This window comes from Chinchilla lanigera, unplaced genomic scaffold, assembly GCF_000276665.1.
Source record: "Chinchilla lanigera isolate Chin_1 unplaced genomic scaffold, ChiLan1.0 scaffold00198, whole genome shotgun sequence".
Classification (NCBI taxonomy): Eukaryota; Metazoa; Chordata; class Mammalia; order Rodentia; family Chinchillidae; genus Chinchilla; species Chinchilla lanigera.
The window spans coordinates 88,477-103,660 of record NW_004955599.1 but is presented as its reverse complement, the minus strand read 5'-3'; the positions used below and the strand labels follow the sequence as shown (position 1 = coordinate 103,660).

General features: G+C 37.2%; 1 protein-coding gene across 1 annotated transcript in view; it reads left to right on the top strand.

Annotated features, from left to right (window-relative positions):
* Positions 1–14,516, top strand: part of LOC102028484 (zinc finger protein 709-like) — a 37,013-nt gene extending 22,497 nt beyond the window's left edge. The window contains exons 2-4 of the mRNA XM_005414745.2: positions 9,738–9,864; positions 10,063–10,123; positions 11,619–14,516. Coding sequence (XP_005414802.1) covers positions 9,738–9,864; positions 10,063–10,123; positions 11,619–13,233 — 1,803 coding nt within the window. The 3' untranslated portion in view covers positions 13,234–14,516. The remainder of the gene's footprint in view (positions 1–9,737; positions 9,865–10,062; positions 10,124–11,618) is intronic.
* The last annotated feature ends 668 nt before the right edge of the window (positions 14,517–15,184 follow it).

Below are 15,184 nucleotides of genomic sequence, written 5' to 3'. Positions count from 1 at the left end.
TTTTTTTGGTCTTTTTGAGACATGGTCTCACTATGCAGTTCAGGCTGGCCTTGAGCTCACTTTGTAGCCCAGGCTGGTCTCAAACTTGCAATGATCCTCCTGCCTCAGCCTCCCAAGTGCTAGGATTACAAGCATGCACTACCATGCCTGGCTCCTACTAGCCTGTTTTGAAACTCAGTTTCATTGTTTGTTTATCTTTTTTCTCTTTAAAATAAAAATTTAAAAAAATTACTTATACAACTTTATGACATGAAAATTTGTAACTTTATTTCAATCCTCTAACTTGGAGACACCTTCAAATTGAGCCAGCCTAAAGCTCATGCTTTAATTTTAGATTAAGAACATTTTTGCAGGAAAAGTAATGGTTCAGGAGCTTATTTTGCCACCCACCATCATCCCCTGCTTTCCCACGTTGTGTCTATTCCCCTTTGAGCCTTCCTACACAGAACACTATTTTATGCCTAATTATTGACAGGCATTCACACCTACACTTAGTGCTTTCCCCCACTGCAAAATGGCTTTTACTCATTGTCCTACATCATTCAGCATATCAGGTTTTTTTTGTGTAGTTGAGAGTGGCCTTGAACTCCTTATATAGCTCAAGCTGAAGTTGAACTCCTGATAATCCTCCTGCCTCAACATCCTCTGTGCTGGATTACAGGCACAGGACACTACAGCCAGGCAGCATATCATTTCTTACTCAAAGTCTACAAAGTATTTATAAACTATAGCAGTCATATGAGAGATGTTGTTTTTCTATCTTTTCACCCAGGAGATTCAAAGTTTGGGTTTAATAGTCAGCTCCTTCTGCAAGTTGTTCTTTGTAGGATTATTTTTATCTTTCCTTCCTTGCTTTATATTGGTAATTTATTGTCCATTTCTGTGGAATTCTAAACCACCAGTAGCTTACTGTGATTCTTTCATAGATGATGTTTCTTTTCTCTTTTAATATTTTGTTCTTTTGCTGAGTTTCTGGAATCTTGATTATTGTATGCTTTGGTGTAGATTTATTTTGGTTGTGGCTATTTGGAGTTCTATATGCTTCATTTGTTTGTACATCAAATTCTCTATCCATGTTTGGGAAATTTTCTGCCATTATTTTTGTAAATAGGTTTTTAATGGCATTTGTGCTATCTCCAACTTTCTCACTGATTCCAATCAATCTTACGCTGTTTTTCTTTGCTATTTATCCTGTAGCTGTCGGATTGATTTTTCATGATCTCTTGTGATTTTTAACATGTCTTTCTTCTCGTGGTTGCTAGTTGCACTCCTGTCTTCTAGATCTGATATTCTGTCCTTGCCTTCATTCAATATGCTGTGCATACTTTCATTGGAATTTCTAATCTCTTGCATTTCTGTTTGCATCTGTTTCATTGATTCTATTTCTTGTCTATGTTTGGCATTTATGGTTTCCATCATTTTCCTGAGCTCCTTTCTTTGTTTATCTGTGTTTGTTTTAATATCTTTTATTTTATAGTAATTTTGTTTTGCACTTTAGAGATTATTTTTTCTATGGCCTCCCGTTTTTGTTTTTGTTTTTGTTTTTACTTCTGCTGCTGTCATTTCAGATGATTCCATTTGTTGGCTTCCAATTTCCTTTATCTGTTTGTGTTCTGGACTTGTCCTGGTTTGGCTGGGCATTTGGGATTGCATTTTGCTTTTTTGTCTTGTCATTTTCTATTTTCTATTTATTTTACTTTCTATGTTGATGCTTTTAGACTTCTAATGTAGGACAGCCTTATCTCTGATGTTGAGGCTTTCCTAGGAGGTGTCTGTTCCTCAAGAGATCTTCTCTAGTGGCACTGCTGTCACTTCTCTGGCCAACACTGCCATGCTCCTTTCACCACCAAGCTGTCCTGGGGCAGTGGAGGAAGCATAGAGCACAGACCTGCATTCTTTTTGATTCCTCTCACTGGCACTGATGCCTCTCACCAGCTCCACCATCAATGGAAGCAGCACAAACTATAGATTCACACTTCATTCATCAGCACTGCCATGATGGGGCAATGGAGGAAGTGCAGAGTGCAGACTCACACTCTACTTGCCAGTAAAACTTGGGACAATGGAGGAAGCACAGAGAGCAGATGCACACTCTATTCACTGGCGTGGCCCTCCCGATGGAAGAAGGGTGAAGTATGGACTCACTTTCCACATGCTGGCACTGCCATCCTGGGGCAAGGATGGAGGAAGGATGGAGCACAGACTCACACTTCACATGCCAGCATTACCTCTTGGGGACAGTGGAGGAAAGGGAAAGTGCAGAGTTACACTCCATACAATGGCACTGCCATCCAGGGGCAATCAGTAATTCTTTTGTTACTGCTAAGCTCACCTGATCATTTTTGAGGCATAATTGGAAATTTTGTCTGTTATTGGTTGGGCAAAACTATCTAGGTGTAGCAGGGAGGGTGTTACACAGCAATAGAAATGATTACAAGGTAATAATATTTGTAGTAGTAGGGATTTGGCACAGGACCTTCATTCTGAGGAACATCCAGCCCTTTTACATCCTTAGTTGTCATTGTTTTGAATTTTGAACTGGGTCTCACTATTTGCCCAGGCAGAGCTTGAAGCTCTTGTCTGCTCGTGTCAGCCTCCCAGCATGATGTGATCACAGGTGTGAATCACCAAGCACTATATACTATGTTCATAGTGCTTGGTTCAATCAAACATCATGAGTTATTTGTTTCTATATCAAGACTATTGTAGTTTTTTTCCCACTGTGAATATATTGGGGCCATTCTGAAAGACATACTTGGAAACTTCTTCCTGTAGGTAAGTGTCTGTGAATTTGAGATTAGTTGTGTATGTAAAATCATTTTTAATGGAGGAGAGAATCTAAGACTATCACAATTTTTCAAATATTATGAGTATCTATCCCTTTTTATCATAAGCCACCTTGAGGCAATGTATTTATTTCTCAGTGTAACTCAGTGTTTCACCCTATGGTAACTTCAGAATGATGGCTCATAATAAAAAACACCATCACATGCTTTTGTTATTCTTCACCTGAAGCAGTATACTAAATCAGTGCTCTGAATTTGTCAAAGTCTTGGTCACTTTGGGTGTGTAATGATTTGGGGCCTACCATTACTGTTAGAGAATTGTATAACAATCTCAAAAAGCAAAATGTTATTTAGTTTCTATTCTTTGGAAATTTAAGTAAGTTAATAATTGAGGTTAATATATCATTATTATTATGCAGACACTTTTATTTGTGAGTTTTTTTGCTTCAAATTATTGCCTGTAGGATAATTTGTATTCATAAAATGTTTCCTCTACTGTGATTAAAAGTGTTACTGTTTTTTTCTAAATATGGTAATGAATTACAATTTTTCATAGAATAAGAAAAATACTGGCATGCAGGAGAAAAAATTCAGAATTTGTATGAAATTTTGATATAAAATTTTTACCTACTATTTTATAGATATGTGGTTTTATTGTGTTTCAGCAACATGTGGAATAGTTTAATTTACTTATATTTGTCCATCTACTATATTTTATTATATTTTTGTGGTTTTATCTCATATTTATTATATTTAGTGTTGAACATTTTTCATAGATGGGCTTCCAACATTTCTAAAAATTGTTGGTGCCACTGTGAGGGCTGCATTGTAAGGGTTATAATTTCCAATCCACTTATTTGTACCTTATACATAATTACATGACATATTTTTGTATATTAAGCTAGGTATGTACTCTGTTGTACAGTATCTGAGTAATTCCATTAGTTTTTGTTGGTACTTTAAGTTTTCCAGCATATACCATGATGTTACATGGAATAAAGATAACAGTATGTGTTCTAGTTCAATCACTACTTGTGACTTTTTGTTCTTGTTTGTGCTTTGTCTACATCCATGGATATGGTTTAATGATTTTTGCTCTCTAGATTTTATTGTAGTGAATTACATTAATTATTTAACAATGCCTTTGACTTTTTAATAATTTCTTTCTAGTGTGTCTCAGTTACTTTTTTCTTGCTGCTGGGACAAAATACCTGATGCCCAAAATTAAGGAAGGAAAGGTTTATTTCACTTACAGTTTGTGGAAGTTTTAATCCGTACTTGGCAGATTATAAGGCAGAGTGACACATGGCAAAGGCTGCATCTCAAGGTGGCAGCACACAGCTAAGCCGCAAGCACCCACCAGGGCAGAATGGGGGAGGAGTGCCCCCAAGCAGCTTCTTCCTCTCCCTTACATATGCAAACTATCCACTCCAGGGCAGGTGCAGCTCTCACACCCATATTCAAACTCTAAAAGCCTGCCCCATGTCCGCATGAGGCATTGGGGGGACACCCAGACATAAACCATAACATTCCACCCCTGGCCCCCCAAAGACTCATGCCCATCCCTTTATACAAACAGCAATTAGTCCATCTGCAAGAGTTGCCAAAGTCCTAACAGTTTCAGCATTGCTGACGAGTCCAAGTCCCAAGTCTCCTCCGAAATGTAAGGCAAACTCTTAGCTGACAGCCCCTGTACAAATGAAAAGTTAAACACTCCCAACATTTAATGGCACAAAATAAGCAGTATCATTCCAAAAGGTACAAACGGGGACACAGAGCATTGGAACCAAAGCAAGTCCAAAATCCAGCAGGGCTAACGTTATGTCCTGTAATTTCACATGCGGCATCTGAAGCAACTTCTGTCACATTGTGAGCTCCAAAGGGCTTGCATGAGTCCACCCCTGTGGCACTTCTGGTGGTTACAGCTTCCATGACTTCTCTCTTAGGCCTGCTTTGCTCCCTCTGGGCAGTTTTCCTTAGATGACCCACGGTCCTGGCTTTTCTAAACTTCTGAGGTCTCCAGGGCACCTTTTGCTTCACACTCACAGCCTCACACACTGCCCTCTCAGGGGCACACTGCCTGGCCTCCCAGGCCTTCTGAAATCTGGGTGGAAGCCTCTTAAACCTCAAAACTGCATTCTCCATGCACTTAAAGCCAGGACCATGTGGATGATGCCAAGGTCTGCTGCCACCTGGAGCAGTAACCAAGTTTTCCTCTCTCTTGGCCACAGGGGTTGAGTGCCTGGATCGCTGGGCACTCTGAATCCAATTCTGAGGAGCAGATTTTCTATGCTGCTGCCATTCTGGAACCTTGGGTGGCCGCCGCCGCCATTCTGGAACTTGGCGCTCAGCAGCTTTCTCCTCAAGGCAAGGTCTTTCACCTTTGCAGTTTTAAGGCTGCAAAGGGTGGAGACTTGCTGCTTCTTGTGGTTCCCTCAGGCCATCTTTTCTATTCTCCTGTTCCTTCTCAGGAATGGAGATCTCCTCAGCTCCACCTTTGCAGTCCACAGCATTACTGGAGCTTTCTTTATGGCCAAACTCACATTTTAAAGCATCCTGCTGGGCTCTTTGTTCTTGATTCTCAATATAAATCTGGCTAAAACCCCCCAACAATAGCCATGCCACTGCCCCAACGTTTGACTGCCTTGATATTTCTTTCGCCAGCTTAATCAGTCCGCTGCCGCCCTTAATCTCAGTCTTAGGCAAAGTCTCTGGACATGAGCAAAATGCAGACAAACTTTCTGCCAAGCCATAACACACATCATCTGGAGTCCAACAACCAATGCAGTCCTTCTTCCCAACAGAAACCTCCCGAACCCGGTCTTTACCGGCAAGATTTTTATCAGCTTTCTGGTCTTCTGAGCCCTGACCAGAATCTCCCAAACAGAACAGCCGAAGGCGTTCTAGCGCTTCTCTTTCAGGCGACATCTCCAAACCTTTCCAAACACTCCCCACAAGCCATTTCCAAAGGCTCTTGAACCACATGGTCAGATATAGTCACAGCAATGACCCCACTCCTCTGGTACCCAATTCTGTCTCGGTTACTTTTTTCTCGCTGCTGGGACAAAATACCTGACACCCAAAATTAAGGAAGGAAAGGTTTATTTCGCTTACAGTTTGTTGAAGTTTCAATCCATTCTTGGCAGATTATAAGGCAGAGTGGCACGTGGCAAAGACTGCATCTCAGGGTGGCAGCACACAGCTAAGCCGCAAGCACCCACCAGGGCAGAATGGGGGAGGAGTGCCCCCAAGCAGCTTCTTCCTCTCCCTTACATATGCAAACTATCCACTCCAGGGTGGGTGCAGCTGTCACACCCATATTCAAACTCTAAAAGCCTGCCCCATGTCCACATGAGGCATTGGGGGGACAGAGAGACATAAACCATAACATAGTGTCTATAATTTATATGAGTAATGAGCAATAAAATTTCCTAGTATCTGGGGAGTGATTTTCATGTTTATGTTGCTGCTGTTTGTCTGATTTTCTAATACTGCAGTCTTTGTTCTTTTCTAATACATACATACATTGTTTTTAATTTCTTTTAAAGCACATATTTCTGGGTCCCTGAAATGAAAATGTGTTGTATGTTCATTTCCATAGATTGTGAAATCTTTTATTTTAATCAAACCTTTCATTTGAAGCATATGTCTTTTAAAAATTTGTGATTTAATCTCCAATTCCTAGTAGTATTTTAAATATGTTTCTGCTATTGTTTTCAATTTCATTTGAATAGGTATGAGAGTGTGTTTTTCAAGACTTTTACTTATTTGAGCACATTGTTTTTTTCTGTTTTTAAAATTCTATTCCATATTTGTAGTACATAATGATTGCATTCATTATAGGAGTTGGTACATATTCATAACACGTTTCAATTCTTTTTTTCACCATAGATTTTAAGTTCTTTATTATTGCTGTGAACACAGTCTATTTGGGTGAATATTTCTTGTGATTTGGAGAAGACTATGTACTCTGTACTTATTAGATAAAGTATTATGCAATGTGAAATCAATCCCTGTGAAATATGATGTTGTTAATTTTAACTGTTGCATTAAAGATTTTTATGGCTTTCTTCAGCTATCAATTTCTGATGGGTTTGTTTTGAAATTTTTAGATATAGTTGTAAATCATTGATATGTCTTTTGACATTCATGTCCATTTGGTAGAATATGTATCAAGGCCTGTTCTTTTTAGAGAACTGCTTTTTATATCATTATCTGATCACTATAATCATTATTTAATTTGAGGAACAAATGGAATAATGTCTAATATAGCTTCTGTAGATTTTGTTGAATCAATGTCAGAATATTGTGCCTTTTGCATAGCTTTCTATTTAATCTGTCTGCATCAATATCAACATAACAACCGCTCCTGTACAGGAGGGCACAGCACTGGAACCATGACCCAGATGGCTAGACATTGATCATCTTGTATCTGTTTCCTCTTTCCCTGACAGTCTCACCTGTTCTTCTGATGGGCAATACAGTGAGTCTGAGCACTGCTTGCTTGGGGTCTCTGTGTCTCCTGTTTGCAAATGTGCTGCTTTGGTTGTTGCTTCCCAGTGTGTGAATGATGTCTCATCTTTTCATATATATAAATGCAAACATACAGATATGAATTAATGTATAGTTTCTTAATGGAGATGGTGTTTAAATATTTCAAAGTAAAATTTATTTTCAAATTTGTTGGTGAGATCTAACAATAATAACAATATAAATATCCTGGGAATATTTTAAAAAGTACATCACTGGGCTTGGACAATGGAGAGTATTCAGGTGATTGATCCCTACCTGACTCAAACTTCTCTTGCCCCGTGAATGACCACTCTCCCACTCTGGTGACATTTCCTAAGTTTACTATGTGTGATTTTCTATGAACAGTGTTATTTTAGTTTCCTCCCTTGAAATTTTCAGTAAGTGGATATTACAAAAGTTGCAGAGAAATATTTTCAGAGGTTTTTTTGATTTCACTATTTACAAGTGTTGATACCTGAATCAAAGCAAAGTGCTTTCTCATCCATTTCATTGGTCATGTGGTTTAGGATTTTTCTGTTTTCCTTAAAAAGAATCACATCTATCTCAGGAATAATAGCAGCATTTTCTTTGGACATTGCAAAGAAGCCCTGGTGTGTATATTTTGGTAAACTCCAAAGTAAAGGAAATTGGTGTAGAGTGTATCATTTTTTCTTTTTCAGTTCTTGCATAAGTCTATTTCTTTATTGTGTTCTCTACACTTCATTTTCTTTAGTAATTTTCTCATAAAAGATTTGATACTTGTTTTCTATTCAGTGTTTTCTCTTGAGTTAGATATGTTGTAGTCATTTTTTAGATTTGTGTTCATGATCTTTGCTCCTGTACAAAAACTTTATACTGTACACACAGCAAATATTTTGTTCTTGTCTTGTTTATATCCTATGATTGTCTTATGAAGAAATACTTTTTTGACATCAAAAAGTTATTTCACTGTGAATTCTCAAGGCATTCAAGTTTATCTTTCCTATTTTGATATGTAACTTTATTACTGTACCTAGAATAGGATATAAAATCCAGATTTCCAAATACATACCTGTTTCTCCCTGAACATAAATGAAACAGATAGTGATTTCTTCCAGAGATGCACAACACCATCTATATCATAAAGCAATATTCTGTGTACATGAGGACACACTGAGGACTGTCCTGAGATGACCCTATCTGGACTCTCCTGAGATCCATTTGCCATTATCTGTACTAATGGTGCAGTCTAATAAAAGGTGGAATTTGAATATCTCATGTATATTATGTAAGCTATGAGTCTTGTTTAGGAGGTATTGAACGTTGTTAGACTCATTATACAGTACAGCTGCATTCTTTTTTAAAAAAATCAAAGGTGTTGTTTATAAGTGACACAATATTTTTTAAAGTTTTTCTTTTGGGGGGAGTTTGAGGCAGGGTCTCACTTCAACTTGAACTTGCTATGTAACCAAGGCTGGCCTCAAACTCATGGCAATCCTTCTGCATTGGCCTTCCAAGTGCTGGGATTGCAGGCATGTTCCACCACACCTGGCTGAAATTTTTGTTTTGTGCCTAGCTTCTTTGTGATGTGCTAGTTTTCAATCCATAGAAAATATTTCAGTCATCATCTTTCCCTCATTACTATCCCATACCTCCTAGAATTTCTTATATCTGAGTGGAAAGTGACCATTTGGTGACACTGAACTACCAAATAATATGTCACACTTTCCCTCTTTTCATTATTCATAGAGTTGCTCCAATAAAACATTTTCCATTAACATTTTAATTAGCATTCACAAACCTTTGATGCTCAGTTATGTTCTTTTCTATGAAACCAAATTTAAGTTTCACAATGTTGCCTAAATATAATCAAATAAAGCAGGACTCAATGCCACAGATAAAATTTGAAAGGAGATATTGCCTGTTGTCTGTCAAAACCATTCTTTAGATATTCATCTGCCCCAGTGTGTGGTGAATGATAATCGTGTAGGCTCCCTGTATGGGCTCTGCTCTAGAGACAGTGTACAGGTGCCCTTGCAGTGAGCCAGCGGAAGAGTCAGTGCTCCTGTTCTGCCATTGTTTTAACAGTGAGTGGCAATCTAGCATCAGAATTGCTGCCTGAAAGAAATGTGCATACACATGGAATTGATCACCAAAACATGGAGATACTGTGTGAAGGGTTCAGCCTTCATTCAGCTGTTTTGTTTTGTTTTGTTGTGTTGTGCTGTGTTTGACACAGGATCTCACTGTGTAGTTCAGGATGGCCTTGAACTCACTGTGTACCCCACACTGGTCTTGAACTCATGGTGATCATCCTGTCTCAGTCACTGAGTGCTTGGATTACAGACATGCAGCACCACACCTGGCTCAATTCAACTTTTTTTGAGAGGAGTTGAGATATCGCTGCCTCTAAGTTTCAGCCTTTCCTTTCAACAAATATATGTCTGTTTGATCATTTAGGAGACAGTGACCTTTGAGGATGTGGCAGTGAACTTCACCGTGGAGGAGTGGGCTTTGCTATATCCATCCCAAAAGAAGCTCTACAGAGATGTGATGGGGGAAACCTTTAGGAACATGGCTGCTGTAGGTAGGGGGACATCTCTTTCCCATTTATACAATCAGAGAATATTGTTTGTTGCTCATCAGTGCAGTTTCATTAAATGGAATGTGAAAATATTTTGAAGAATATCTCTATCCTGGTTACATTAAATAATGAATCTAACAGAAATCTATTAATTTTTATTTAATAATGTAATGACTTCATATTTCTATGTCTACAATTCAGGAAAAGCTTGGGATAACTGGGAAGTTAAAGAAGAGTACAAAAATTACTGGAGAAATCTAAGGTAATTTGCACTCAAGAAGAAAAGGCATGTTCCTCATGAATCAGTGTGTGAGCAGAAGCATGACAATCAAGAGAAGGAGGCCGTGTTCAAGTTTATTTAACCTCACAAATATTCTCCAAAGCTGAATATTCTGTTTCAGGTAGCTGAGATAGGATAGGTTAAGTATGTGTAATCTGACAGTTGAATAAAGAAATATTCCAATATAGGAAACTGAATTAGTACTGATATCATACAGCAAGTGATAGTACCTGACATATAAATATAAAAAATATTCTTTCATGATCATCATGAATATGTATGAAATTATAATTAGTTATTGAATATAGGTGTATATAAAAATAGTAAGTTTTGCATTTTGACAGAAACTCATCTTCAGGATATCTATGTATACATGTGAATATGAAACATTAATATCTGAAAACTGCTAACCTTGAAACAGTATTCAAGTGGAAATGAATGCTAGTGCCATAATAAATCAGTGTTTTCCAGCCATCCTGCAGAGAATTGGTTCTATATATGTTTTAAAATTCTTAGAAGGCACCCTCCACATTATTGATGGAAATGTTAAGTATAACTATGATAATCAGTACACAGATGCTTCAAAATGTAAAACTGTAACTTCCATCTGATACAGGCATACTTCTCCTGGGTATATTTCCCAAAAGGTTAAAATCATATTATATTCATCGATGCACACCCATACTCAAAGCAGGCAATTTATGACAGCTAAGCCCTGGAAGCAACCTGGATGTCCATCATTGGGTGCGTGGATAACTTTTGGTAGGCTCAGTCTGATAGTGCATTCTTTTGAACCAAGCAGTCTGGGAAGCTGATTCAGCAGGTTGGCAAGTTGAAGCTCAGCCCAAGCTACATAATCATCAATGTGAATCTCAAAATAAGAAAAAAGCTTAGGATGTAACTCAATGCTAAGGCCTGTTTATAATTCCCAACACTACAGAAAAAAAATAATGTACTATACAGTCATCCCTACAGATGAATGATATCATGTCATTTGCCAAAAGAAATGGGTGGTTCTTCATCCCAAAATGTTAAGTGAAATAAGTCAGGCACAGTATGTGAAATGTCACATGTTTTCTCCTATATGAGAAACCGAAAATATAAATTAGGGAGTAAAATAAAGGACAGATGATAGAAAAAGGAAAGGTTGAATTTTTGGACAAGGAAGTACAAACAGTGTAAGGAGAAAAGGGGAAAAGTAATGGGGTGAAAGGTATCAAAATGATCAGTATGTGATATACACACATACAAATTGCTAAGAATAAAACCAAACCTTCTGTATTGTAAAATATATCAACTTAAAAATTCCCATGTGAATACCACTTTTTTGGGAGAATGGCTGTTTGGAAGGCATCCTCCAGGGCATTCAGTTAATTCATTGTCAAAATTTCTTAGAAGGAATGATGATAACAGACTTTGTTCCTGTAAATAATTAATATGGAGACCCATTTTGTTGTGACTTTTTTTTCTTTTACAGAAATAAAGCTTGGAACCAATATAAAGAAATATCCCTTTGGACTCCAGATGCTACTACGGACATAAAACAAGCTAGTTTAAAATCATCAAAAAGCTTTGCTTCCAGAAAGTCCCAAATTGGGCCTTTGTCCCTAAATGTGCCCATCTTAACTCACACTGCATTGAAGCCATGTAAGTATTTGGGATCTGAACAGAAGCTGTACAAATGTAATCAACATGGAAGTAATTTCCAGTTCTTTCAGAAGCATGCTAGGACAAAGACTGGAGAGAAACCCTGCAGTTGTTATCAGTGTGGGAAATCCTATTCTGATCTTAGTGAAAGAACTCTCCTTAGAGAGAAATCCTTTCTATGTAAGAAAAATTTTAAAGTGTCCATCACATCTAATGATGTTCAGATCCATGTAAGAAATCACAGTGGGGCAAAACTCTATATATGTAAGCAGTGTGGGAAATCTTTCACCAGACATGGTGCGTGTAAAGTACATGAAAGAATTCACACGGGGAAGAAACCATATGTATGTAAGCAATGTGGAAAAGCTTTCAGGACACGTAGTGCTTCTCAAATACATGAAAGAAGTCACACTGGAGAGAAGCCCTATGTATGTAAACAATGTGGGAAATCATTCAGCACGCAGGGTTATTGTAAAATACATGAAATGCGACACAGTGGGGAGAAACCCTATTTATGTAAGCAATGTGGTAAAGCTTTCAGCACACGTGGATATTGTCAAATACATCAAAAAACTCACACTGGGGAGAAACCCTATATATGTAAGCAATGTGGGAAAGCTTTTAGCAATTGTAGTGCATGTATTATACATGAAAGAAATCACACTGGGGAGAAACCATATGTATGTAAGCAGTGTGGGAAAGCTTTTAGTGCAAGGTCTTATTGTAAAATACATGAAAGAACGCACACTGGGGAGAAACCCTATGTATGTAAGCAATGTGGGAAAGCTTTCAGCAGGCGTAGAACATGTAACATTCATGAAAGAACTCACACAGGGGAGAAACCCTATGTATGTAAGCAATGTGGGAAAGGTTTCAGCACACGTTGTGCTTCTCAAATACATGAAAGAACTCACACTGGGGAGAAACCCTATATATGTGAGCAATGTGGGAAGGCTTTTGGCACACAGAGTCATTGTCAAAGACATGAACAAACTCACACTGGTGAGAAACCCTATATATGTAAGCGATGTGGGAAAGCTTTCAGCACACGTGGCTCTTGTCAAAGACATGACAGAACTCACACTGGGGAGAAACCCTATGTATGTAAGCAATGTGGAAAAGCTTTCAGTTCAGAGGGTTATTGTAAAATACATGAAAGATCTCACACTGGGGAGAAACCTTATGTATGCAAGCAATGTGGGAAAGCTTTCAGCACACACTTTTATTGTGAAAGACATGAACGAACTCACACTGGGGAAAAACCCTATGTATGTAAGCAGTGTGGGAAAGCTTTCAACACAAAGTATTATTGTAAAATACATGAAAGAATTCACACTGGGGAGAAACCATATGTATGTAAGCAATGTGGGAAAGCTTTCAACACAAAGTATTATTGCATAACCCATGAAAGAAATCATACTGGGAAGAAGTCCTATGTATGCTAGCAAGTTGAGGAAGCTTTCAACAAACAGTCATTGTCAAAGACATGAATGAACTCACACTAGGGAGAAACCCTATGTGTGTAAGTAATGTGGGAAAACATTTAGTACATGCAGTTATTGTCAAATGCACGAAAGAACTCAGTGTGGGGAAACCCTATGTATATTAGCAAGGTGATAAAGCTTTCAGCATACACAGGTATTGTCCAATACATGAGATTTCATTGGGAAAAAACTTTATGTTAACCTATTTTGAAAATCCTGTAAGATTTTCTCATGTAGTGGAGACCAGTAGAAATAATTAAAACAAAATCTTTGATGTCAATATTTCTTCATAAATTTTCCAGAAAATACAATTCCAGATGGAAATCTCCTGAAATACATAGTGTGGTTTTCAGTAAATTCCTTATAAATATCTGGATTATGTACCTGTATTGTTTCATATACAAATATTGAATTAACATATTTATGTATTTTATGTGTCTCTGAGCTTACTACAGAGTGTCTTTTAAATATGGAGAATTTAAATATGCTTTTTACTTTCAAAGATGGTTTGTGTTTATGTAGTTTTTTTTTGTCTTGAAAATTAGGAGGTATAGGTCACTAAAAAATTTTCAGGCCAGTATTAGCATTTACATAAATTTTGTAATCTTATGAAATTTTACTTTTCATGTTTATATTGTTATGACATTTAATTCAGTCTTAATTTTTGCACCATATGTACTATTGTGAGTTTCTGATTGCCACTGAACAGCAGATCTTTAAATAGCCACCAAAAAGATACAATGAATTATAGTAACCTCTCCATACAAGATACATGATGGTATGACTTATCAGTAACAACTTTTAAAGGAGTTTTGGTTGGATGTGGAGTTGTTTTGGGGAGAATGGTTGCTACTGAATGCAGCAAGGCAAATCCCTTTATTCTATTCCCTGCTGCTGTGATGCCATTCTGTCTTTGGTAATAAATTTTTTTTTTCCTAATAAGCTAAATTAATGGGATGGAGGAGATCCTAACTCATGAGAGATATCATTTTGTTCTTTAAAAACTGAAATTTACTAATTTACATTTCAGATTGTGTTCTGTTTTACTAATATTTGAGATAAATTTATACAATGTCATTTCTTATTGTTCATAAAGCCCACTGTCTGATATTTTAGGTATGTGGTAATTGCCTTCAAACACAAGAACTTGGACAATGTGTGTGCATAAATCCTAGTCGTTTTTATTTTAAAGAGAAGATAGCAAAAACAAAATAACAAAAACAAAGAAAATAACAAAAAAACACAAAAAGTATAAAACAATACAGAATTTCAAAACAAGATGATAGGAAATCAACAATGGTTGTATTACTTATTGTTATCTTCACAGTAGCTGCTCAGATTACCAGATATAAGTATGCAAGATTGATCAAACAAACAATTTAACTGATTCTTTCAATAAACCAATAGAAATTAGTAGTACAATTATCTTAGCTACCGTGTGTGTGTGTGTGTGTGTGTGTGTGTGTTTCCCTTCCTTCTTTCTTTTTTTTTTCTCCTTTCCCTCATCCCAGTTGTTCTTTGCTATTGAGCAGTTTCTTTCTCTTTCACAAGATCTATTTTACTTTTCAGCTCTATTTACTCATTCAGATTTTTACACTAGGGAGACAATATGATGTTTACACATGCAGGTCTGATTTATTTCACGTATGAGTATGATCTCTACTTGCATCCATTTACCTATAAAAGCCTTGAGTTAATCTTTCTTTATAGCTCAGTAATATGCCATTATATAAAAATACCATATTTTTCTTTTCCACTCCTCGGTTGATAGGATTTGGGTTGTTTCCAAGATTGTGTTATCACAATTTCTGATGCTAAAAACATGGGTGCACATATATAACCATGGTATGGTGTTTTTCATTCTTCTGGGAAAATACGCACAAAGGGAATTGCTGGGTTAAATGGGACCTCT